This window comes from Lactuca virosa, chromosome 2 (assembly GCF_052849685.1).
Source record: "Lactuca virosa cultivar CGN04683 chromosome 2, Lactuca_virosa_CGN04683_v6, whole genome shotgun sequence".
Taxonomy (NCBI): domain Eukaryota; kingdom Viridiplantae; phylum Streptophyta; class Magnoliopsida; order Asterales; family Asteraceae; genus Lactuca; species Lactuca virosa.
The window spans coordinates 286,929,510-286,948,687 of NC_136427.1; the positions used below are offsets into that span (position 1 = coordinate 286,929,510).

General features: G+C 38.5%; 3 protein-coding genes and 1 pseudogene across 3 annotated transcripts; 1 reads left to right on the plus strand and 3 right to left on the minus strand.

The window, feature by feature from the left end:
* Positions 1–262: 262 nt before the first annotated feature.
* Positions 263–1,126, minus strand: LOC145157080 (receptor kinase-like protein Xa21). Its single transcript, XM_079076224.1, has 2 exons — positions 794–1,126; positions 263–713 (listed from the first exon to the last, which is right to left on the minus strand). The coding sequence occupies exons 1-2, from the start codon at positions 1,080–1,082 to the stop codon at positions 349–351; spliced, it is 654 nt and encodes a 217-aa protein (XP_078932350.1). The 5' UTR covers positions 1,083–1,126; the 3' UTR covers positions 263–348.
* A 5,547-nt stretch (positions 1,127–6,673) lies between these two features.
* Positions 6,674–8,961, minus strand: LOC145157079 (uncharacterized). The gene is made up of 2 exons (XM_079076222.1): positions 7,038–8,961; positions 6,674–6,962 (listed from the first exon to the last, which is right to left on the minus strand). Exons 1-2 carry the CDS (start codon positions 8,171–8,173, stop codon positions 6,935–6,937), a joined length of 1,164 nt encoding a protein of 387 aa, XP_078932348.1. The 5' UTR covers positions 8,174–8,961; the 3' UTR covers positions 6,674–6,934.
* A 901-nt stretch (positions 8,962–9,862) lies between these two features.
* Positions 9,863–10,558, minus strand: LOC145158608 (secreted RxLR effector protein 161 pseudogene; annotated as a pseudogene).
* Positions 10,559–17,000: 6,442 nt separating this feature from the next.
* LOC145158609 (uncharacterized) lies at positions 17,001–17,852 on the plus strand. Its single transcript, XM_079077482.1, has 2 exons — positions 17,001–17,373; positions 17,449–17,852. Exons 1-2 carry the CDS (start codon positions 17,001–17,003, stop codon positions 17,850–17,852), a joined length of 777 nt encoding a protein of 258 aa, XP_078933608.1.
* The last annotated feature ends 1,326 nt before the right edge of the window (positions 17,853–19,178 follow it).

Genomic DNA, 19,178 nt, shown 5'->3' on the forward strand with positions numbered 1-19,178 from the left:
AACCCTAATCCAATCGATTTCTGCACAGAAATGGTTCTTAATGTTTAATAATTACTCAATTTGTACTTGAATTCTTTTAAGATCCTCACTATACTTGATTTCATATAAACACCGTGCACACATCTTCAAACTTCTAAGATTTACAACATGACCCCCCAAAAATTTCATTCTTTCAAATGAACCCAAAAGTTAATTTTTGTAAAAGACCACCATATTTTCAAAATAAGGCATTCAATCAATTTATTTCATATTTTATACCATCAAAATACAAGATTCTCCAAATACTCAATATACATCCATATTTAACAATCAATACACACTATTTATTAACATGATACCTCACATATTTTAAAGTGTATTTAAAATATGCTGCAACTCATGGACAACATTTGCGATATTTATCCGTTGTGGTGGGGAATCCACGGAGCATGATACTCCAAGCTTGATAATTGAAGCCAAACATTCCTCCATTTTCTTTGCATTTTCTATTGTATGTTTTGTAGCAATAGCATCCTCTTGAAGAAAATTCTGCAGGTCGTCATCAATGACATTTGTTACATGGTCCGGCAAGGCCATGTCTGCAAACTTACGAAGGTTAAGGCTTTCATTAAAGATGTTGTCTGTGGGCCTCTTCCCTGTCATCACCTCCAATAATAATATTCCAAAACTATAGACATCCCCACTACTCGTCATCTCACTCCCAACACCATACTCTGAACTTATAAGCAATTACTTTAATAAAAGGTAATATACTACAAATAAATATGAGCATGTGGGAATAAATGGACTTTACCTGGAGGTGCATACCCAATTGTTCCTCTAATGCCACTTGTGCTGTTTTTGTTTGAATTTGTTCCAAGAAATCGAGCTAAACCAAAGTCTCCAACATGGGCCACCATATCATCGTCAAGTAGAATGTTGCTAGGCTTTAGGTCACAATGAACGATGCTTGGGAGACAGTGATTGTGAAGATAATCGAGTGCATATGCGACATCAATGAGAATATTTATTCTTTGAAGAAGGTTGAACCTGGAATTACTTGCACTTGAGTGCAACCAATCATGTAAACTCCCATTGGGCATGAACTCGTATATCAAAGCTTTGAAATCATTGCCTTGAAAGTCAACACTTGTGTGGAAAAGTTGCCTCCAAAATTAGCAAGTGACAAATAGTTCAGGGGTTATTTCTGTAACTTATCATTTACTATTCATAGTTTGACTATGAATAGTAATATAAGTGTGAAATTGAAAATGAGAATGGACGGTAAGTTACATGTGGGGCGCCTAACTTCTTCTTCGCCTACAATTATGGACGACTTTTTCTTTCCTTTTCATATGTTCTCTTTTGGCTATAAATAGCCTAAGTCAGAAGGCTTGAAAAAAAAAAAACCCCCACGAACCAAATCAATATATATATATATATATATATATATATATATATATATATATATATATATATGTATAGTAAAGCATTACACATATATATATATATTCTGATACACCACCGTATATTTTAGCTCTCCCACTCTATTTGTAATCTCTTTCATAATTCCTGTAAACACTGTAAATTATAGTGAATTGTTTCTCGGCTTCCTCCGCCCGTGGTTTTTTCCCGATTTGGGTTTCCACGTAAATTCCTGTGTCTCTATTCTATTTATTTTATTCGTATTACGTTGTGATTATTACGCTTTGATAATTTTTGATCCCATTCCGCATTGAGCTAATATTATTTAAGTCAATTTGGATCCGTCGTATTTTACAACAATTGGTATCAGAGCATCCGGGTTGTGATATTAGCTCGTTGGGATTATTTTATCAAGTAATTAATCATGTCTTCGGTAAAATACGATATTCCACTACTGGATCGTAACACCCGATTTCCGTTGTGGCAAGTAAAGATGAGAGACATTCTCATTCAGATGGATTTACACAAGGCGCTCTTGGGTTTCAATAAGATGCCCGATACATGGACCGAAGAAGAAAAGGAGATGAAAGATCTGAAGGGTTTATCCCAAATTCGTTTGCACTTGTCAAACGATGTTTTGCAAGATGTTCTAAAAGAAACGTCAGCGGCTTCTTTATGGCTAAAGTTGGAACAACTGTTGATGACCAAGAGCTTACCAAACAAGTTGCATTTGAAGCAACGGTTGTTCAATCTCAAGATGATTGAAGGAGGCTCTTTAACTGAACATATATCCACATTTAAAGAGTTAGTAAATAACTTAGAGAATATGGATGTTCAGTATGAAGATGAAGACTTGGCTCTATTCTTACTATCGTCGTTGCCAGAATCCTATAGCCATTTTCGTGATACTATTATCTATAGCCGTGACACTCTAGTTTTAGATGAAGTCTATACAGCTTTGGATTCAAAAGAGAAGATGAAGCATATTACTGGTGGTGGTTCAAGTGATGCTAAAGCCGAAGGTTTGAATGCCAGAGGAAGAACAACAGAGAGAAGTAGAACTTCTCAATCTTCCAACAGAACCAGATCCAAGTCAAAAGGCAAACGAAAGTTTTGCAACTATTGTCACAAGAAGGGACATGTGCTTGAAGAATGCTTCAAGTTGAAGAATAAAGAAAAAGAGAAGACGGCAGCAAATGGTAAACAAGCTAGCACTTCGGGTGAAGCCGATCTAGCTGAGGTCGAAGGTATTGGAGAACTTTTGACAGTTTATTCAGATAAACTGGATTCCACTGGTGATTGGATACTCGACTCTGGTTGTACTTTTCATATGTGTCACAACAAAAGTTGGTTTTACACATTTGAAAAGGTTAACCAGGGCTATGTGTTGATGGGTAACAATACTACATGTCCAGTTCTTGGACATGGTTCAGTCAGGATCCGTATGTTTGACGGAGTTATTCGAACCATGGGGGATGTTAGATATGTTCCTGACCTCAGAAGAAACTTGTTATCTCTCAGTTCCTTTGACAAAAAGGGATACGAGTTTGCTGGTAAAGGTGGAGTTCTCAGGGTATTCAAAGACGGTTCCGACAAACTGAGAGCCGAACGAAAAACCTCAGATCTTTACTTTCTTGACGGGCAAACAATTTCGAGTGATGCTGCTGTTGTGTCAAAGTTTTTTTATGATCCAGATCAGTCCCGTCTTTGGCACCTTCGACTCGGCCATATGAGTTTTCAAGGCATGTCAAAATTGAGTCGAAGAGGTTTACTTGGTCAACAAAAGATTGTTGATTTGGATTTCTGTGAAGACTGTGTATATGGCAAGGCAAAACGAGTGAGGTTTGCAAGTGGTATCCATACAACGAAAGGACCACTTGATTATGTTCACTCGGATTTGTGGGGACCGGCTCGAGTTTCTTCAAAAGGTGGAGCTATTTATATGCTCACTATTATTGATGATTTCTCCAGGATGGTGTGGTCTTTCTTCTTAAAAAATAAAGGAGACGTTTTCTCTACCTTCAGAAATTGGAAAGTTCAGGTTGAAAAGCAATCAGGTCTGGTGGTAAAGTATCTTCGTACGGATAATGGACTTGAGTTTTGCTCAGAAGAGTTTAATGTCTATTGTCAAAAGGAAGGCATTACTCGACATCGCACAGTAGTCTATTCACCTCAACAAAATGGTGTAGCTGAAAGGATGAATCGCACCATTATGGAGAAGGTCTGGTGTATGCTTTCTAATTCCAAATTGCCAAAGTCTTTTTGGGCGGAGGCTGCTTCGACTGCTTGCTATGTTATCAACCGATCACCGTCACGAGCAATCGAGAAGAAAACTCCGTTTGAATTATGGTCCGGTAAACCTGCAAATTATTCAGATTTAAAACCATTCGGATGTCCAGCATATGCACGGGTTGACAATGGGAAGCTAGAACCAAGAGCAATCAAATGCGTTTTTCTTGGGTACAATCAAGGTGTAAAGGGTTACAAGTTATGGAGCTTTGATTTGAAGAAAATTATCATCTCAAGAGATGTTACTTTTGATGAGTCTGCTATATTTCAACCAGTTGCTGACTCTTCTAAAAGAACAGATGCATCAGATGTATCATCCGAAGCAAATAAAGAGAATGCTCAAATGGAGGTGGAGCTTCCTACTTCACCTACCACTAATCAGAGTACAAATCAGCATCAAGATTCTTCTTCGTCGGATGAGCATGTTGTTGGTGAAGATTCAACACCTTCACAACCACAAGCTACTACTCCAAGCATTGCAAGAGATAGACCGAGAAGACAGATTATTCCTCCGAAGAGGTATGCTGAATCTGATTTGGTTGCCTATGCTTTTATTGTTGCTGATAATATTGAGTCTGCAACGGAGCCTGCAAATTATGACGAGGCTATCAAATCTGAAGACTCAAATGATTGGATGCTCGCTATGCAAAATGAGATGGAATCCTTGCAGCGAAACAGTACTTGGAATTTAGTTCCTATTCCGAAAGGGAAGAGACCAGTTAAATGCAAGTGGGTCTACAAGCTCAAGGAACCTGTCAACCTAAATGATAAACCAAGATACAAAGCTCGGTTAGTAGCTAAAGGCTACAGTCAGATTCCTGGTATTGATTACACTGAAATTTATTCCCCAGTTGTCAAACATACTTCCATTCGTGTATTGTTGGGGTTGGTTGCTTCTAATGATTTTGAGTTAGAACAACTTGATGTCACTACAGCTTTCCTAAATGGTGAGCTTGAGGAAGAGATTTTTATGCAACAACCTGAAGGTTTTGTAGTTCCTGGAAAGGAGAACTACGTATGCAAGTTGAATAAATCTCTTTATGGCCTCAAGCAGTCTCCTAGACAATGGTACAAGAGGTTCGATTCTTTCATGACCAGTCACAAATTCAGCAGGTGCACCTATGATAGCTGCGTTTATTTCAAGAAAGGTGACAATGGTTCAAAGATCTACTTACTCTTGTACGTGGATGACATGTTGATTGCAGCGAAAGATATGAAGGAGATTCAGAAGTTAAAAGACCAGTTGAAAGCTGAATTTGAAATGAAGGACTTAGGAGCTGCCAAAAAGATTTTAGGTATGGAAATTATTCGTGACAGGAAGTCTAGGATCTTGCATCTTTCTCAGAAAAGTTATATTGAGAAAGTCCTAAGACGCTTCAGTATGCACGAAGCAAAGTTTGTCAACACACCTTTTGCAGCTCATTTCAAGCTATCATCCGCTTTGAGTCCTACTAATGAGACTGATATGGCTTACATGGCACGTGTTCCATACTCTAGTGCTGTTGGATCTTTGATGTATGCTATGATCTGCACGCGCCCTGATTTGGCTTATGCTGTTAGCATGGTTAGTAGATACATGGCGAACCCGGGGAAAGAACACTGGAAAGCAGTACAATGGATTTTTCGTTATTTACGCGGTACGTCTTCTATGTGTTTAAGTTTTGGTAAATCTAACACTGGGGTGTTCGGATATGTTGATTCAGATTATGGCAAAGATTTGGATAAATGAAGATCAATTACAGGGTATGTGTTTACTCTAAATGGTTGTGCTGTTAGTTGGAAAGCCCAGTTACAGTCTACAGTTGCCCTGTCTTCTACCGAGGCAGAGTACATGGCGATTACAGAAGCAGTTAAGGAAGATATCTGGTTGAAGGGGTTATTTGGAGAACTCGATGATAGAATAAAGGTGACCACAGTTTTCTGTGACAACCAGAGTGCTATCTTCTTGAGTAAAGATCAAATGTTTCATGACCGAACAAAGCATATTGATATTCGTTATCATTTTGTGCGGGATATCATTGAAAAAGGTGATTGTGTTGTGGACAAGATTCATACAGATTATAATCCCGCTGATATGTTCACTAAAAGTCTTCCTATAGCCAAGTTCAAATTATGTTTGGACATGGCGGGTGTTTCTGATCGCAGTTGAGCCTGAAGGCTCGTAGGTGGAGGAAGTATTATTTATTTTTCGGAAAAAAATTTTCTCTATATAAAATTTGCAGGTTCTTATGGAAGTTTTAGAGTTTGATGAGCTATATGTTTTGACTAATCGTAAAGCATGACTTGCTTAATTTTGACGTCAAGGTGGAGATTGTGGAAAAGTTGCCTCCAAAATTAGCAAGTGACAAATAGTTCAGGGGTTATTTCTGTAACTTATCATTTACTATTCATAGTTTGACTATGAATAGTAATATAAGTGTGAAATTGAAAATGAGAATGGACGGTAAGTTACATGTGGGGCGCCTAACTTCTTCTTCGCCTACAATTATGGACGGCTTTTTCTTTTCTTTTCATATGTTCTCTTTTGGCTATAAATAGCCTAAGCCAGAAGGCTTGAAAAAAAAAAAACCCACGAACCAAATCAAATATATATATATATATATATATATATATATATATATATATATATATATATATATATATAGTAAAGCATTACACACATATATATATATATATATATATATATATATATATATATATATTCTGATACACCACCGTATATTTTAGCTCTCCCACTCTATTTGTAATCTCTTTCATAATCCCTGTAAACACTGCAAATTATAGTGAATTGTTTCTCGGCTTCCTCCGCCCGTGGTTTTTTCCCGATTTGGGTTTCCACGTAAATTCCTGTGTCTCTATTCTATTTATTTTATTCGTATTACGTTGTAATTATTACGCTTTGATAAATTTTGATCCCATTCCGCATTGAGCTAATATTATTTAAGTCAATTTGGATCCGTCGTATTTTACAACAACTTGAACATGAAGTTATTATCTTCAACAGATTCCGGTGTCGAATACTCTGCCATGCTTCACACTCCGCTTTAAAGCTTCTGTGGGCACCTCGGTTTTGCAGATGTATAACTTTGACTGCAACAATTCTACCATCATGATCATCAAGGACTCCTTTGTAAACAGAACCAAACCCACCCTCGCCAATCAAATTGGCTTCGGAGAATCCATTGGTAGCCTTGAGAAGTTGACTGTATGATACTTTCATGAACCGTTCTTCTCCCGATGATTAAGACGGGTGACTCTTCCTTTGCTTACTTAAAACAAATGCAAAATATAATATAGTGAAAAGTGTGGATGCAATTAGAATGAGTATGACGAACAAAGGAAACCTTTTTTGATGTTTTTCTGTCTCTTTGCATTTTGGTAACCCAAGCTCAGCCAAGCCACCACAAAGCCTGCTATTCCCCAAAACAGAGAATTTCCTTGCATTGGCAAAAACTCCTAGCACCGGTACTTCACCCTCAAAATCATTAAATGATAGGTTTACATATTCAAATGAGAACTGTTCTGAGAATCGAGGAATTTGGCCTGATAAATTATTATGAGAAAGATCGAGGGTCGAAACTCCTTTCATAGAACTTAATGCTGGTGATACAATGCCTTGAAACAAGTTGCATTTGAGGGATAAAAATGAAAGGCTAGTGCAACTACCAATGGTATTAGGAATCTTACCTGATAAATTATTATGAGATAAATCCAAATAAGTCAACATCTTGAGGTCGCCAACCTCTACTGGAAGTGACCCAGACAGGTTGTTTTGAGAAAGATTTAGTATGATGGTTAGAGATGTAAGTTGAAGAAGTTGAGTAGGTATTTTTCCACTGAGTTTATTATCGTCAAGGTGTAACTCCAATAGATGATGACAATTTCCCAGGCTTGATGGAATATGTCCTTCCAATCTGTTGGAATTTAACCAAAGGCCAGTCAACAATGATAAGTTCCCGATGGCATCTGGAATTGGCCCTGAAAATTGGTTGTTATATAAATAAGCTTCTTGTAGGTTTTGAAGCTTACCAATGGTGGAGGTGATTTTTCCTATAAATTGGTTTTCTGTTAAAGAGAAACCGATCAAGCCGACCAGATTACCTATACTTGAAGGGAGGTTTCCATATATATCATTTCCATCCAAACTTAGAATACTTAGTTGATCAGAAAGATTACCAATTGATGTGGGCAGCACTCCTTGAAAATTGCAGTTACTAAGATGTAACACCTTTATTCTGCTGCAGTTCTTCAAAGTATCAATAAACTTCATATCGTCAGCTTCTCCAAATCCATAGATGTTATTACCCAAGGATACAAAATATATATCTTTTAGTTTTGCAAAGTCAATTTTCAGCCTCCCCCTAAAATTGTTATCCATCAATTCAAGAAATTTTAACTTCGAACAGGTAGATATGGAGGGTGGAATAGGTCCGGTCAGTTTGTTACCGCGTAATTGAAGGAACTCAAGATGAGGGAGCATTTCACCTATGGCTGAAGGAAGACTACCAGTAAGCTGATTGACAGGCGAGGAAAAATTAGTTAGGAGTGAGAGGTTAAAAATGGAATGAGGGATGGTTCCAGATAAGTACAAGCACCAGGGTAAAATTCTGTTAAAATTTTCCAATTTCCTAAGGTGTCAGGAATGCTCCCACCCAACGGATTTCTTGTAGCAGAGAACAGTTCCATTGATGTTATATTCCCCAAAACAGGCGGGATTCCACCGGTTAAGTTATTATCATAAACTGAAAGATAAGTAAGTTTGGAGAGGAAACTGATCTCTTCGGGTATGCTTCCAACTAGCTTGTTAGCATAGAGTCCAAGCTCTTCAAGGTTAGAACAATGGGACAGGTTAGTTGGAATGACTCCGTTGAATTTATTGTAGCCAAGTTGGAGAAAACGTAGCTTGGATAGACGACCGAGTTCATGAGGGATCGTACCTTGAAAACTGTTATTCTTGAGATAAAGATCACGAAGGAAGCTGAGGTTCCCTAGATAAGGAGACAACGAGCCGTGTAGGCCTTGTGAATTCAGTACTAGAGCAGTGACTCTTTTATTCTGTTTCCGACATGAAACACCACTCCAATCACAGAAATGAAAGGAAGTGTTCCATGAGCTTAGACCTTCTTCATTCATGATCATTGACTTGAACTGCAACAGAGCTTGATAATCGGTCTCATTACCACCATCATTGGAAGCAGAAATGGAGGCGGTAATCAGAAAAATAACAAGAGTAGAAAAGAGGAAAGCAATACGAGAGTTCATTTTAATTTGGTACTAAATTTAGGAGTACAAGAATTTCTGGCTTTTAAATTTACTCTTTTTTTTTGGCTGTTACCAAGACAAATGAGGACCCTACGACCCATCAACATAACCTCTGTGCTTTCATTTTATTTTTGCAGAGCTTCATATATTTGGAATCTTGTGGTGTTCAAAACCGTTAGTAGGTGGAGAAGACCAAGACTATATTAATTTACTTTGGCTTTACAGTTTTTGTAAAGCACTATGCATCATCTTTGAAAATCACTGTCTAATGAAAAAAAAATGTTTGGAATCCTAAGTTACCATCTTCGATTAGCCATAAATATATTAAATCCATGGTACATCTAATTGGACTGGGTTAAAGAGCCTAGTCATGCAAATCACATGTGAAAGGCTAAACAACCCATGCTCACCCGGCGCGGATATAGGATTTCATAGTAGGGGGGTATCATGATTCCAATCTCTACCCTATGACGATTTCTCCCTAATAAGAAAACAAACTAAACATACACAACATCAACTGTTCGGGTTGAAACACACTTTTATTCAGAACTAGAACAAAAGAGAAGAGCTTACACGCTCAATATTACAAGAAAAAGAAACAACCCTCTAATACTCACTCTAAGTATTACACACTACACTCTCTGTTTGTGGTGTCTTACAACTGAGGTTAGAGCCTCTATTTATACTTAAACAAGCCTACAATTACTACTGCTACCATTTATTGTGTTCATTATGTGAACATACGAAGTTGCCATTTGAGTTCTTATTGTCAACAAAGGAGGGATTCATTTGTCAACTAAAGAGGGTGGTACAGCTACTCATGGCAGGTTCACACCCAAGTAGGTTTACACTCACATTCTCCCCCTTAAACCTAACTTGGCTCGAGATTCGTCACTCCGATCATGTTTCACATTTCACCATGTTTCACGTATGCTAAAGCCTTTGTAAAGATGTCCGCCCGTTGATCCTTCGAGTTGACATATTCCACTATAATTTGCCCACGTTCAACACATTCTCGTATGAAGTGATAACGAATGTCAATGTGTTTTCTTCGACCATGAAACACATGATTTTTCATCAATGCGATTACTGACTTGTTATCGACATATAAGGTGATAGGCATAATATGATGTCCTGTGAGCTCCTTCACGAGATTAGCAAGCCAAATGGCTTGACATGCTGCTGTTGTAGCTGCCATGAACTCGGCTTCACACGTGGACAAAGCAACAGTCTTTTGCTTTTGGGATTGCCAAGTTATCGCATTCCTTCCCAGATAGAAAATCATTCCACTTGTGCTCTTGCTATCAACAGGGTCACCTCCAAGATCACTATCGGTAAAACCAACCAAATCTTCAATTTCACGACCTCTTCCATAGTTGATTCCATAATCAACAGTTCCTTTTACGTATCGCAAGATGTGTTTCACAACTTGGAAATGTAAAGTGGTTGGTTCCTCCATGAAACGACTTGCAATTCCAACTGAAAATGACAAGTCCGGTCGAGTGTGAGTCAAGTACCTCAAACAACCTACCACTCGCCTATATTCAGTTGGATCAACTTTTTCACCATCTTCATCCTTCTTAACCTTCAACTTAGGTTCCATTGGTGACGTTGTCGGATTGCAATCCAGCAACCCAAATTGCTCTAAAATCTTCCCCACTTCTTTTGCGAAACTTCGATTCCAAGGTAGTAAGAAAGTAATCCCAAGTCACTCATTTCGAATTTTTTCTTCATTTGTTCTTTGAATTCGACAACATCATTAGTGTTCGACCCGGTAATGATCAAGTCATCAACATAGACACCAACAATAAGAATTTTGTCTTTTGAGTTCCTTTTGTAAACAGCTGGGTCTTGTGAACTTTTTGTAAAACCAAGCCTTTTTAAGCTTTTATCCAAAAGAATGTTCCAAGCTCGAGGAGCTTGTCGTAGACCATAAAGAGCTTTATAAAGCTTGAACACCTTGTGACTGTTTGCTTTATCAACATATCCTTCTGGTTGGGTGACATAAACCTCCTCTTTGAGATCTCCATTGAGAAAAGCCGATTTGACATCGAGATGGTGGACAACCCACCCATGTTGAGCTGCTAAGGCAAGAATGAGCCTTACGGTGTCAAGTCGTGCTACCGGTGCAAAAACTTCATCAAAGTCGACTCCTTCCTTTTGTACAAATCCTTTTGCTACAAGTCGAGCTTTATGCTTCACCACTTTTCCCAAGTTGTCTTTCTTCACTTTAAACACCCATTTCAAACCGATTGCTTTGTGTCCGGATGGCAAATCGGTAAGTTGCCATGTCTTGTTCTTCTCGATTGCATCCAACTCTGTTTGCATAGCCTCCTGCCATGCCTTAGAGGTTACCGCCTCTTTAAAATTCAAGGGTTGATCCGCTGCAATCATCAACAATTCTCCGGGTTCAAGGAACACATTTTCGGTTTCAGAATAAATATCGGTTAACGGACGCAATCCCCTTGGCCCAATCTCACTAGAAGGGCTTTCCATATGGGGCGAGGTTGAAGAAAACGGGGCTGAGACAGGAGTATGTGGAGCTGGTTCAGGCTCGTTAAATTCAACATATGGTTGTCCAACTTGGATAGCATCGATTCCTGGGCTGTTTGGTTGTTCCGGATTGATTTCGGGGTCATTTTGAGGTGTTTCGAGGTGTATTTGGGGTTGTGGTTCAATTATGGTAAAGGTCTTAGGAGTCGCCATCTCTTCTTCTTTGTTTTTGTACCAATTCCATTCTTCTTTTTCGTCAAAAACAACATCGCGACTAACTCGCAACTTTCGGTCTTGCGGATCAAACAAACGGTTGCCTTTAGTTCCATCTTCCACACCTAAATACACCATCTTCTTACTTCGATCATCAAGCTTCTTCAAGTGACCACCTACAAGTTTAGCAAAAGCAACACAACCAAAAACTTTTAGATGTTCAAGGTTGGGCTTTTTGCCAAACCACGTTTCATAAGGCGTCTTGTCGGGAAGTACTTTTGTTGGCAGGCGGTTGAGAAGATAAACTGCATGTCTAACCGCTTCTCCCCAAAACTCTCCCGGAACATTTCTACCTTTGAGCAGACTTCTTGCCATGTCCATAACGGTCCGATTTCGCCTTTCTACAACTCCGTTCTGTTGAGGCGAATATGGTGTCGTAAGATGCCTTTGAATACCATTTTCTTCACAAAATAATGAGAATTCTTTTGAAGTGAACTCTCCCCCTCGGTCCGTTCGAAGTGTCTTTATTTTATAACCCGAATTCTTTTCAACCATCAACTTGAACCGTTTGAAAGCGCTCAAGGCTTGAGACTTCTCCGATAGCATGTAAACCCACATCCACCGGCTAAAATCGTCTACTAAAAGGAGAAAATATTTACTCCCTCCAACAGACGTAGGTGTGATCGGACCACATAAGTCCGCATGAACAAGTTGTAGAGGTTTTTGAGCCCGAAAAACTGCATGATCCGGGAAAGGAATTCGGGTTTGTTTGGAAAGAACGCACCCTTCACATACTTGGTTTGGGTGCTCAATCTTTGGGACTCCGATTGCCATATTCTTTTCAGACAACTTCTTTAAGGCGAGAAAGTTAACATGACCGAGTCTAGAATGCCATATCCAAGCTGGTTCGTCTTTTGTTGCTAAAAGACAAGTCGGTCTACCGGTCCTTAAAGGAGTTTTATATAACCGGTTTGGGGATCGTTTAACTCTCAAAAGTAGAGTTTTGTTTCTGTCAAACAATGTCAGATCCGACCCATCCATTATGACCCGACTCCCTTCCTCAGTCATTTGTCCAAAACTAATAATATTGTTTTTTAGACTTGGAATGAAATATACCTCATTAAGGAGTCTTTGGTCGCCATTTTTGCTATCGAATAAAATCGACCCTTTTCCCAAAATAGCGACGGTCGAACCATCCCCAAATTTCACATGGCCCGTAACGTGCTCATCTAGTTCGCGAAATTTTGAGCGGTCTCCAGTCATGTGATTGCTAGCACCGTTGTCGAGATACCATACCTCAGACTCGACTCGACTTTCTCCCGATGCAAGAAGATTAACACAAATCTTCTCTCTTAGAGACACTTTTTTGTGTGCATATTCTTGTGAGGTTGCCATCATTAAAATAGGCTCTTCTTCGTTGGCTTGAGTGAGGTTTGCCTCCTCACCTCGATTCTTGTTTGGACACTCCGAAGCATAATGACCAAATTGTTCACAAGTAAAGCATTTGATTTTACATTTATCCTTTTGAGAAGGATTATGGTCATTCCGATTTGTATTGTACTCGCGACCACCTCCTTGGCCACGTCCACGACCTCGGCCTCGTCCACGGCCTCGGTTACCATGTCCTCCTCGTCCTCTTGAAGTGTTTGACGAGTTTCTCTCGCCAGTTTGCTTCGAATGAGATGCCCACTCGGCATGTGTAAGCAATAGAGAAGGTCCTTCTTCTTTTTCTCCATAGCTTCGAAGTCTCTCTTCATGGGTCTTAAGACGACCCACAACTTCTTCCACCGTCATATTCTTCAAATCTCCGAATTGCTCGATCGATGTTACGATTTGTATAAATCGTATCGGTACGGATCGCAAAAACTTCTTCACAACCGTAATTTCTTCAATCTTTTCACCTAGAGATCGAATACCGGTTACGATAGTATTCAATCTCATGGAAAAATCATCTACCGATTCACTGTCTTTCATCCGGATCACCTCGAAGTCACTTCTCAAGGTTTGAGCTTTAGCCTCCTTGACCCGATCGGCTCCCATGTGCATCATCTTGAGCGTTTCCCATGCTTCTTTAGCTGTGTCCTTCTCAGCTAACATCAGAAGTACGTCCTCTGGAATTGCTTGATAAATAGCCACAAGAGCCATCCGATCTTTACGTTCGTCCGTTTCTGCATTTTTAATTACATCCCATACTCCTTGTGCTTGTAAATTCACTCGCATTTTTATGGCCCACACCGCGTAGTTCATCTTCGTGAGCATTGGATAGTGTAACGTAACGCTACCGTCTTTCCCGGTCCTTTGAAAACTTTCAACTCCGGCTTGAGAAGATGACGAGGTTGGTGTAGTCATTCTTGGCATATACTTGGGCATACACGAGTAAGAATATTTTTTTTTGAAGTACGGGGACCAATATGAACTTTTCAGAAGTTCAGGGGGCAAACAGAACTTTTATAGAAGTAAAACAGGGGCTAAATTGAAATTTTTCTTAAAAACGAGACCAAAATTGTAATTTTTCTGAAAAACAGGGGCTAAATTGCACTTTCCGGAAAAACAGGGGCTAAACTGCAATTTCCAGAACTTTGGTCAGCTGCTGACGTCACTGCTGATGTCACTGCTACAGTGCTTGCTACAGTGTCGTCTTCTCCGGCGAACCCTGGTTTTTCCGGCGACTTTTCCGGCAGATTTGACCAACTTTGACCGGTGATTTGGAGGCCTTCCGGTGGTCAAAAAATTTAAAAAAAATATATTTTCGGAATCCTCAGAACGAGACCTTTCCAACGGTGTACTCCGAAATTGTTTTTGAGACAAAAAATTTTCGACCAAAAAACAAAGAATGCTTCCTCCGGAGCTTAACCAAGCTCTGATACCACTTGTTGGGGTTGAAACACACTTTTATTCAGAACTAGAACAAAAGAGAAGAGCTTACACGCTCAATATTACAAGAAAAAGAAACAACCCTCTAATACTCACTCTAAGTATTACACACTACACTTTCTGTTTGTGGTGTCTTACAACTGAGGTTAGAGCCTCTATTTATACTTAAACAAGCCTACAATTACTACTGCTACCATTTATTGTGTTCATTATGTGAACATACGAAGTTGCCATTTGAGTTCTTATTGTCAACAAAGGAGGGATTCATTTGTCAACTAAAGAGGGTGGTACAGCTACTCATGGCAGGTTCACACCCAAGTAGGTTTACACTCACATCAACAACCCGTTTATTATAAGAACCAGTTGATTTTCATTACATACAAACGAAAACCCACTACAGATTCTCTCACTCTCAATACAATTCTCCTTACTACAAAACTCTCCCTATTCTACACTCAAGAACACAAAATATCAAAAACTTTCAGAAGCAACAAATCTATAAGGACCCAGACATCTAAATGAACTAACTCACCAAGTTTACTTGTTTTATGTTCACTTAATGGAAAAGGGTCTCTTGTTTGCTTTGCTTTGTGACAAACCTCACATGGAGGAATAGACCCATTATCAAAATTTAAAGAGGGTTTAATGACATTTAATGCGTGATCAGCAAGATGTCCAAGTCTATTATGCCAAGTGAGCTTTGACACATAACAAAGAGAAGACTTAGACAAATAAGAGGTCGTATTGACCTCCAGTTTCATTATCAGTCTCCACAGTCTCCTTAGACAGTGAATCCTAGATGACACAATTATGTTCATTAAAAACAACTTTACATTTATTATCTCTACAAATTTTATGAACAGATAGAAGATTAACGTGAAAATCATGAACAAAAAAACATCCTGAAGATCCATACTTGTTCATATTTCCAATCTTATCAATCTTAGCAGTTGATCCATTTGGATGATCAACTTTAAGATTAAGCTTAGAAACATCAACAATGTCATGGAGTTGTGATTCATCAACTATCATATTTTGACCATCTCCAAAATCAACAACCCACTGGTTATTTTATTACTAAAAACATTGTTACAAGATAACTGCCATATTGGCACTACCAGATACTTCCTTATGTGTCCCTTTTTTCATTCAAAAGAGAAACAATTTTGGAATACTGCTCACTTGTGAGAAAATTCTGATCCAACTTATCAGAAGAAGTACTACGAACATCACTAACATGAGAGGCTACAATAGGAACACTCACAAAAGATTTGTTAAAATCATTTCTAGGTTTACAATCTTTTGGAAAACCAATAAGTTTGTAACATTTTTCAATAGTATGACCTTTAAGACCATAATGTTTACATTGTAAATTTTGATTTCTTCCTTTAAATTTTTTAGTATCATTAACCTTTCCAACAAAAGTAGACGACTGGCCTTTATTTACAATACTAGAGATAGAGCCATGTTTCTGATTTGACTCTTCTCTTGACACAATAGAAAAAACATTTTTAACATTTGGCAATGGTTCCATAATCAGAATGTGACTCTTTACTTGATTCAAAGAATCACCAAGACCACTTAAAAACTACATTAGTTTTGAATGATTATTAAATTGAGTTGTAGCATCATAAACACATTCAATATAATTAGTTAAACCGTCAAACCCTTTCCAAAGACCATTAAATTTATTATAATAATCGGACATAGACAAACCACTTTGTGTTAAAGAATTAATACGTTGGTGCAATTTAAAAACCACAGAACCATCGGCCTTAAAGTAAGTTTCATTTAGTTAATTCCAAATATCAATTGCAAATTCATAACAAACATGACCAACATAAATGGATTTAGATATAAAATTGTGAATCTAAGAACGGACAATGACATTAACTCTGTCCCATTTAAGACCCGTAGAATTATCAATTTTATCTTTAACCACAGTACCATCAATATAACCAATTTTATTATGAGCTTTTAGAGCCCTTGGTCATAGAACTTTTCCAAATCCTATAATTTTCAGTTCCATTAAGCTTAAAATTTATTATAGTTATTGTATTATCAGATGGATGGAGATATACGGATCATCAAAATCAATAACTTCAGTTTTATTGGAAGACTCAGGAGGATCATTAGGACCAACTATATTAACAAATCAAATAGAAAACAAGAGCACAAAACTATCTGGAAACTAACAGACTAGTATTTGATAGATCATAAGAAATCTATAACTCAACCCAGATTCTATGGGATTCTCTATTTTCGTCCATATATTCCCTCCTTAAATATTGGTCAATCAATTATCTTTTTTTTTTTTTGTGATTGTTTAGCTTATTTATTTTGTCTCTCTTGTTGTAATCGATGTATGAAAAATCAATCAAAAAAAAGTTTTATTCTCCTGTTTTGTGCACCATTGATTTCTAGATGGTATCAGAGCGGTTTTAAAATCAATTGATCCCAGCATCATGACCGGAAACGAAGGCGACAAAGGTGGATCTAGCACCATTGACTTCTCATCGCCATACTACCTGCATCCTTCGTCTCCAGAATACAAACCATGGATGAGGTGCGATGCAATGATAAAGGGGTGGCTTACCACAGCCATGGAGAAAGGCATACGTGACAGCATGAAATACGCCAACACATCATTAGAGATTTGGTCAGACCTGAAAGAAAGATTTGGAAAAGAAAGTGCATTGAGGGCTTATGAACTAAAGCAGAAGATCGCCGCTACACATCGAGAGGGCAGCAGCGTTTCGACCTACTACACCCATCTCAGGTCATTATGGGACGGGTCTCATTCAATTTTTGCTTTTCCATGTTGTTCATGTAACAAATGTATGTGTGAACTAGGAAAGAAAATCACCGCTCATCTTGAGAAACAATAACTTTATGAGTTTCTTATGGGCCTAGACAACGATTTCAGTGTTATCAGGACCCAAATCTTAGCAACAAAACCCGTTCCTACTCTAGGGACGGCTTATCACATGGTGACAAAAGATGAAAGACAAAGGGCCATATCACTTGAGAACCAATCCACTCCAGAACCAGCTGCATTCAAAGCCTTCCAGAAACGTGATTTCAGACCAGCGAAGGGGAAGCACACGGCCAAACAAGAAAAAGAAAACAAGCAAGATGATGAATGCACTTTTTGTGGAAGGAACGGGCACAAACGAGAAGGGTGTTTCAAACTAGTTGGTTATCCCGATTGGTGGCCTGGGAAGAGAGACGACAAGACAAAACCAAAAGCTGCATGTGTTAACACCCAAGCAAGCTCCATACCCGGATTAAATGAAGAACAATACCAAGAGTTATGAAGTTCTTTTCGAGTTTGAGCAATAATGGTGAGACAAAACCCGAGGCCAACATGACAGGTAATAGGGACGATGTATGGGTTGTTGACACAGATTGCACCGAAAACATAATTTACAAATCCAATCTTCTTAAAAATAAGAAGGGAATCTCAAATGAAGCTCCTATCGTCATACCAAATGGCGATACCATTCCTGTTGAGGAAAATGGAGATTTTTTGGTTGCCAGGGGGAGAAAAATTAAAAGGGGTTCTTTATATCCCTAATTCTAAACATAACCTCCTTTCTGTTAGCAAAATTTGCAAAGATCTCAAATGTGTTGTAACCTTTTTCCCTACCTTTTTTTGTCATGCAGGGGCTTCGAATGAGGAGCTTGATTGGATCGGGTAGGTGCCAAGGGGGGTTGTATCTCATGGACATGTTCAAGAAAGGAAGACAAGCGATGATTGTCACCACAGACACATGGCATAAAAGATTAGGACATGCTTCAAGGGATAAACTCTCCAATGTCAATCTCTTTAAAAATAATTCTACTAAACTTAGCAATGTCTTTTGTGATTCGTGTGCTAAGGCCAAACATGTTCGTAACCCTTTTACAAAGAGTTTTATTAAAACCATTGGCTGTTTTGAACTTATCCATTGTGATATTTGGGGAGGCTATCGGGTTCCTTCATACACACGTGCAAATTTTTTTCTCACCATCGTTGACGATTATAGTAGATCGGTGTGAGTTTTCTTAATAAAACACAAGAGTGATGCTAGTCAATGCCTAATGAATTTTCATAAGCTGGTTGAGGTTCAATTTGAAAAACGAATAAAAAGGGTTAGGTGTGATAACGGTGGGGAATTCACATCCAACGCCATGATCGCCTTTTATGAGAAAAACGGAATCTTGGTAGAAACTACTTGCCCCCACACCCCTCAACAAAACGGGGTTGTGGAAAGGAAACACAGACACTTGCTGAAGACAGCACGTGCCTTACGCTTCGAGGCAAATATTCCAAAAAGATTTTGGGGAGAATGTATTTTAACCGTTGCATACATAATAAATCGTCTCCCATCGAAGGTGATTGAAAACATGACCCCTTACGAACTTGTTTGGAATGAAGAACCTAATTATGAGCATTTGAGAGTCTTCGGATGCTTAGCTTATTTTAAAAACATCAACACCGGAGGAGACAAATTTGAAGAAAAAGGGAAACCCGGAGTTTTTTTGGGTTACCCGCAAGGAACAAAGGGATACAAAATTTATGACATTGAAAGTAAAAAAATCATTGTGAGCCATGACGTATTATTTCTTGAAGACAATTTTCCCTTCAAGCACATTTCCGG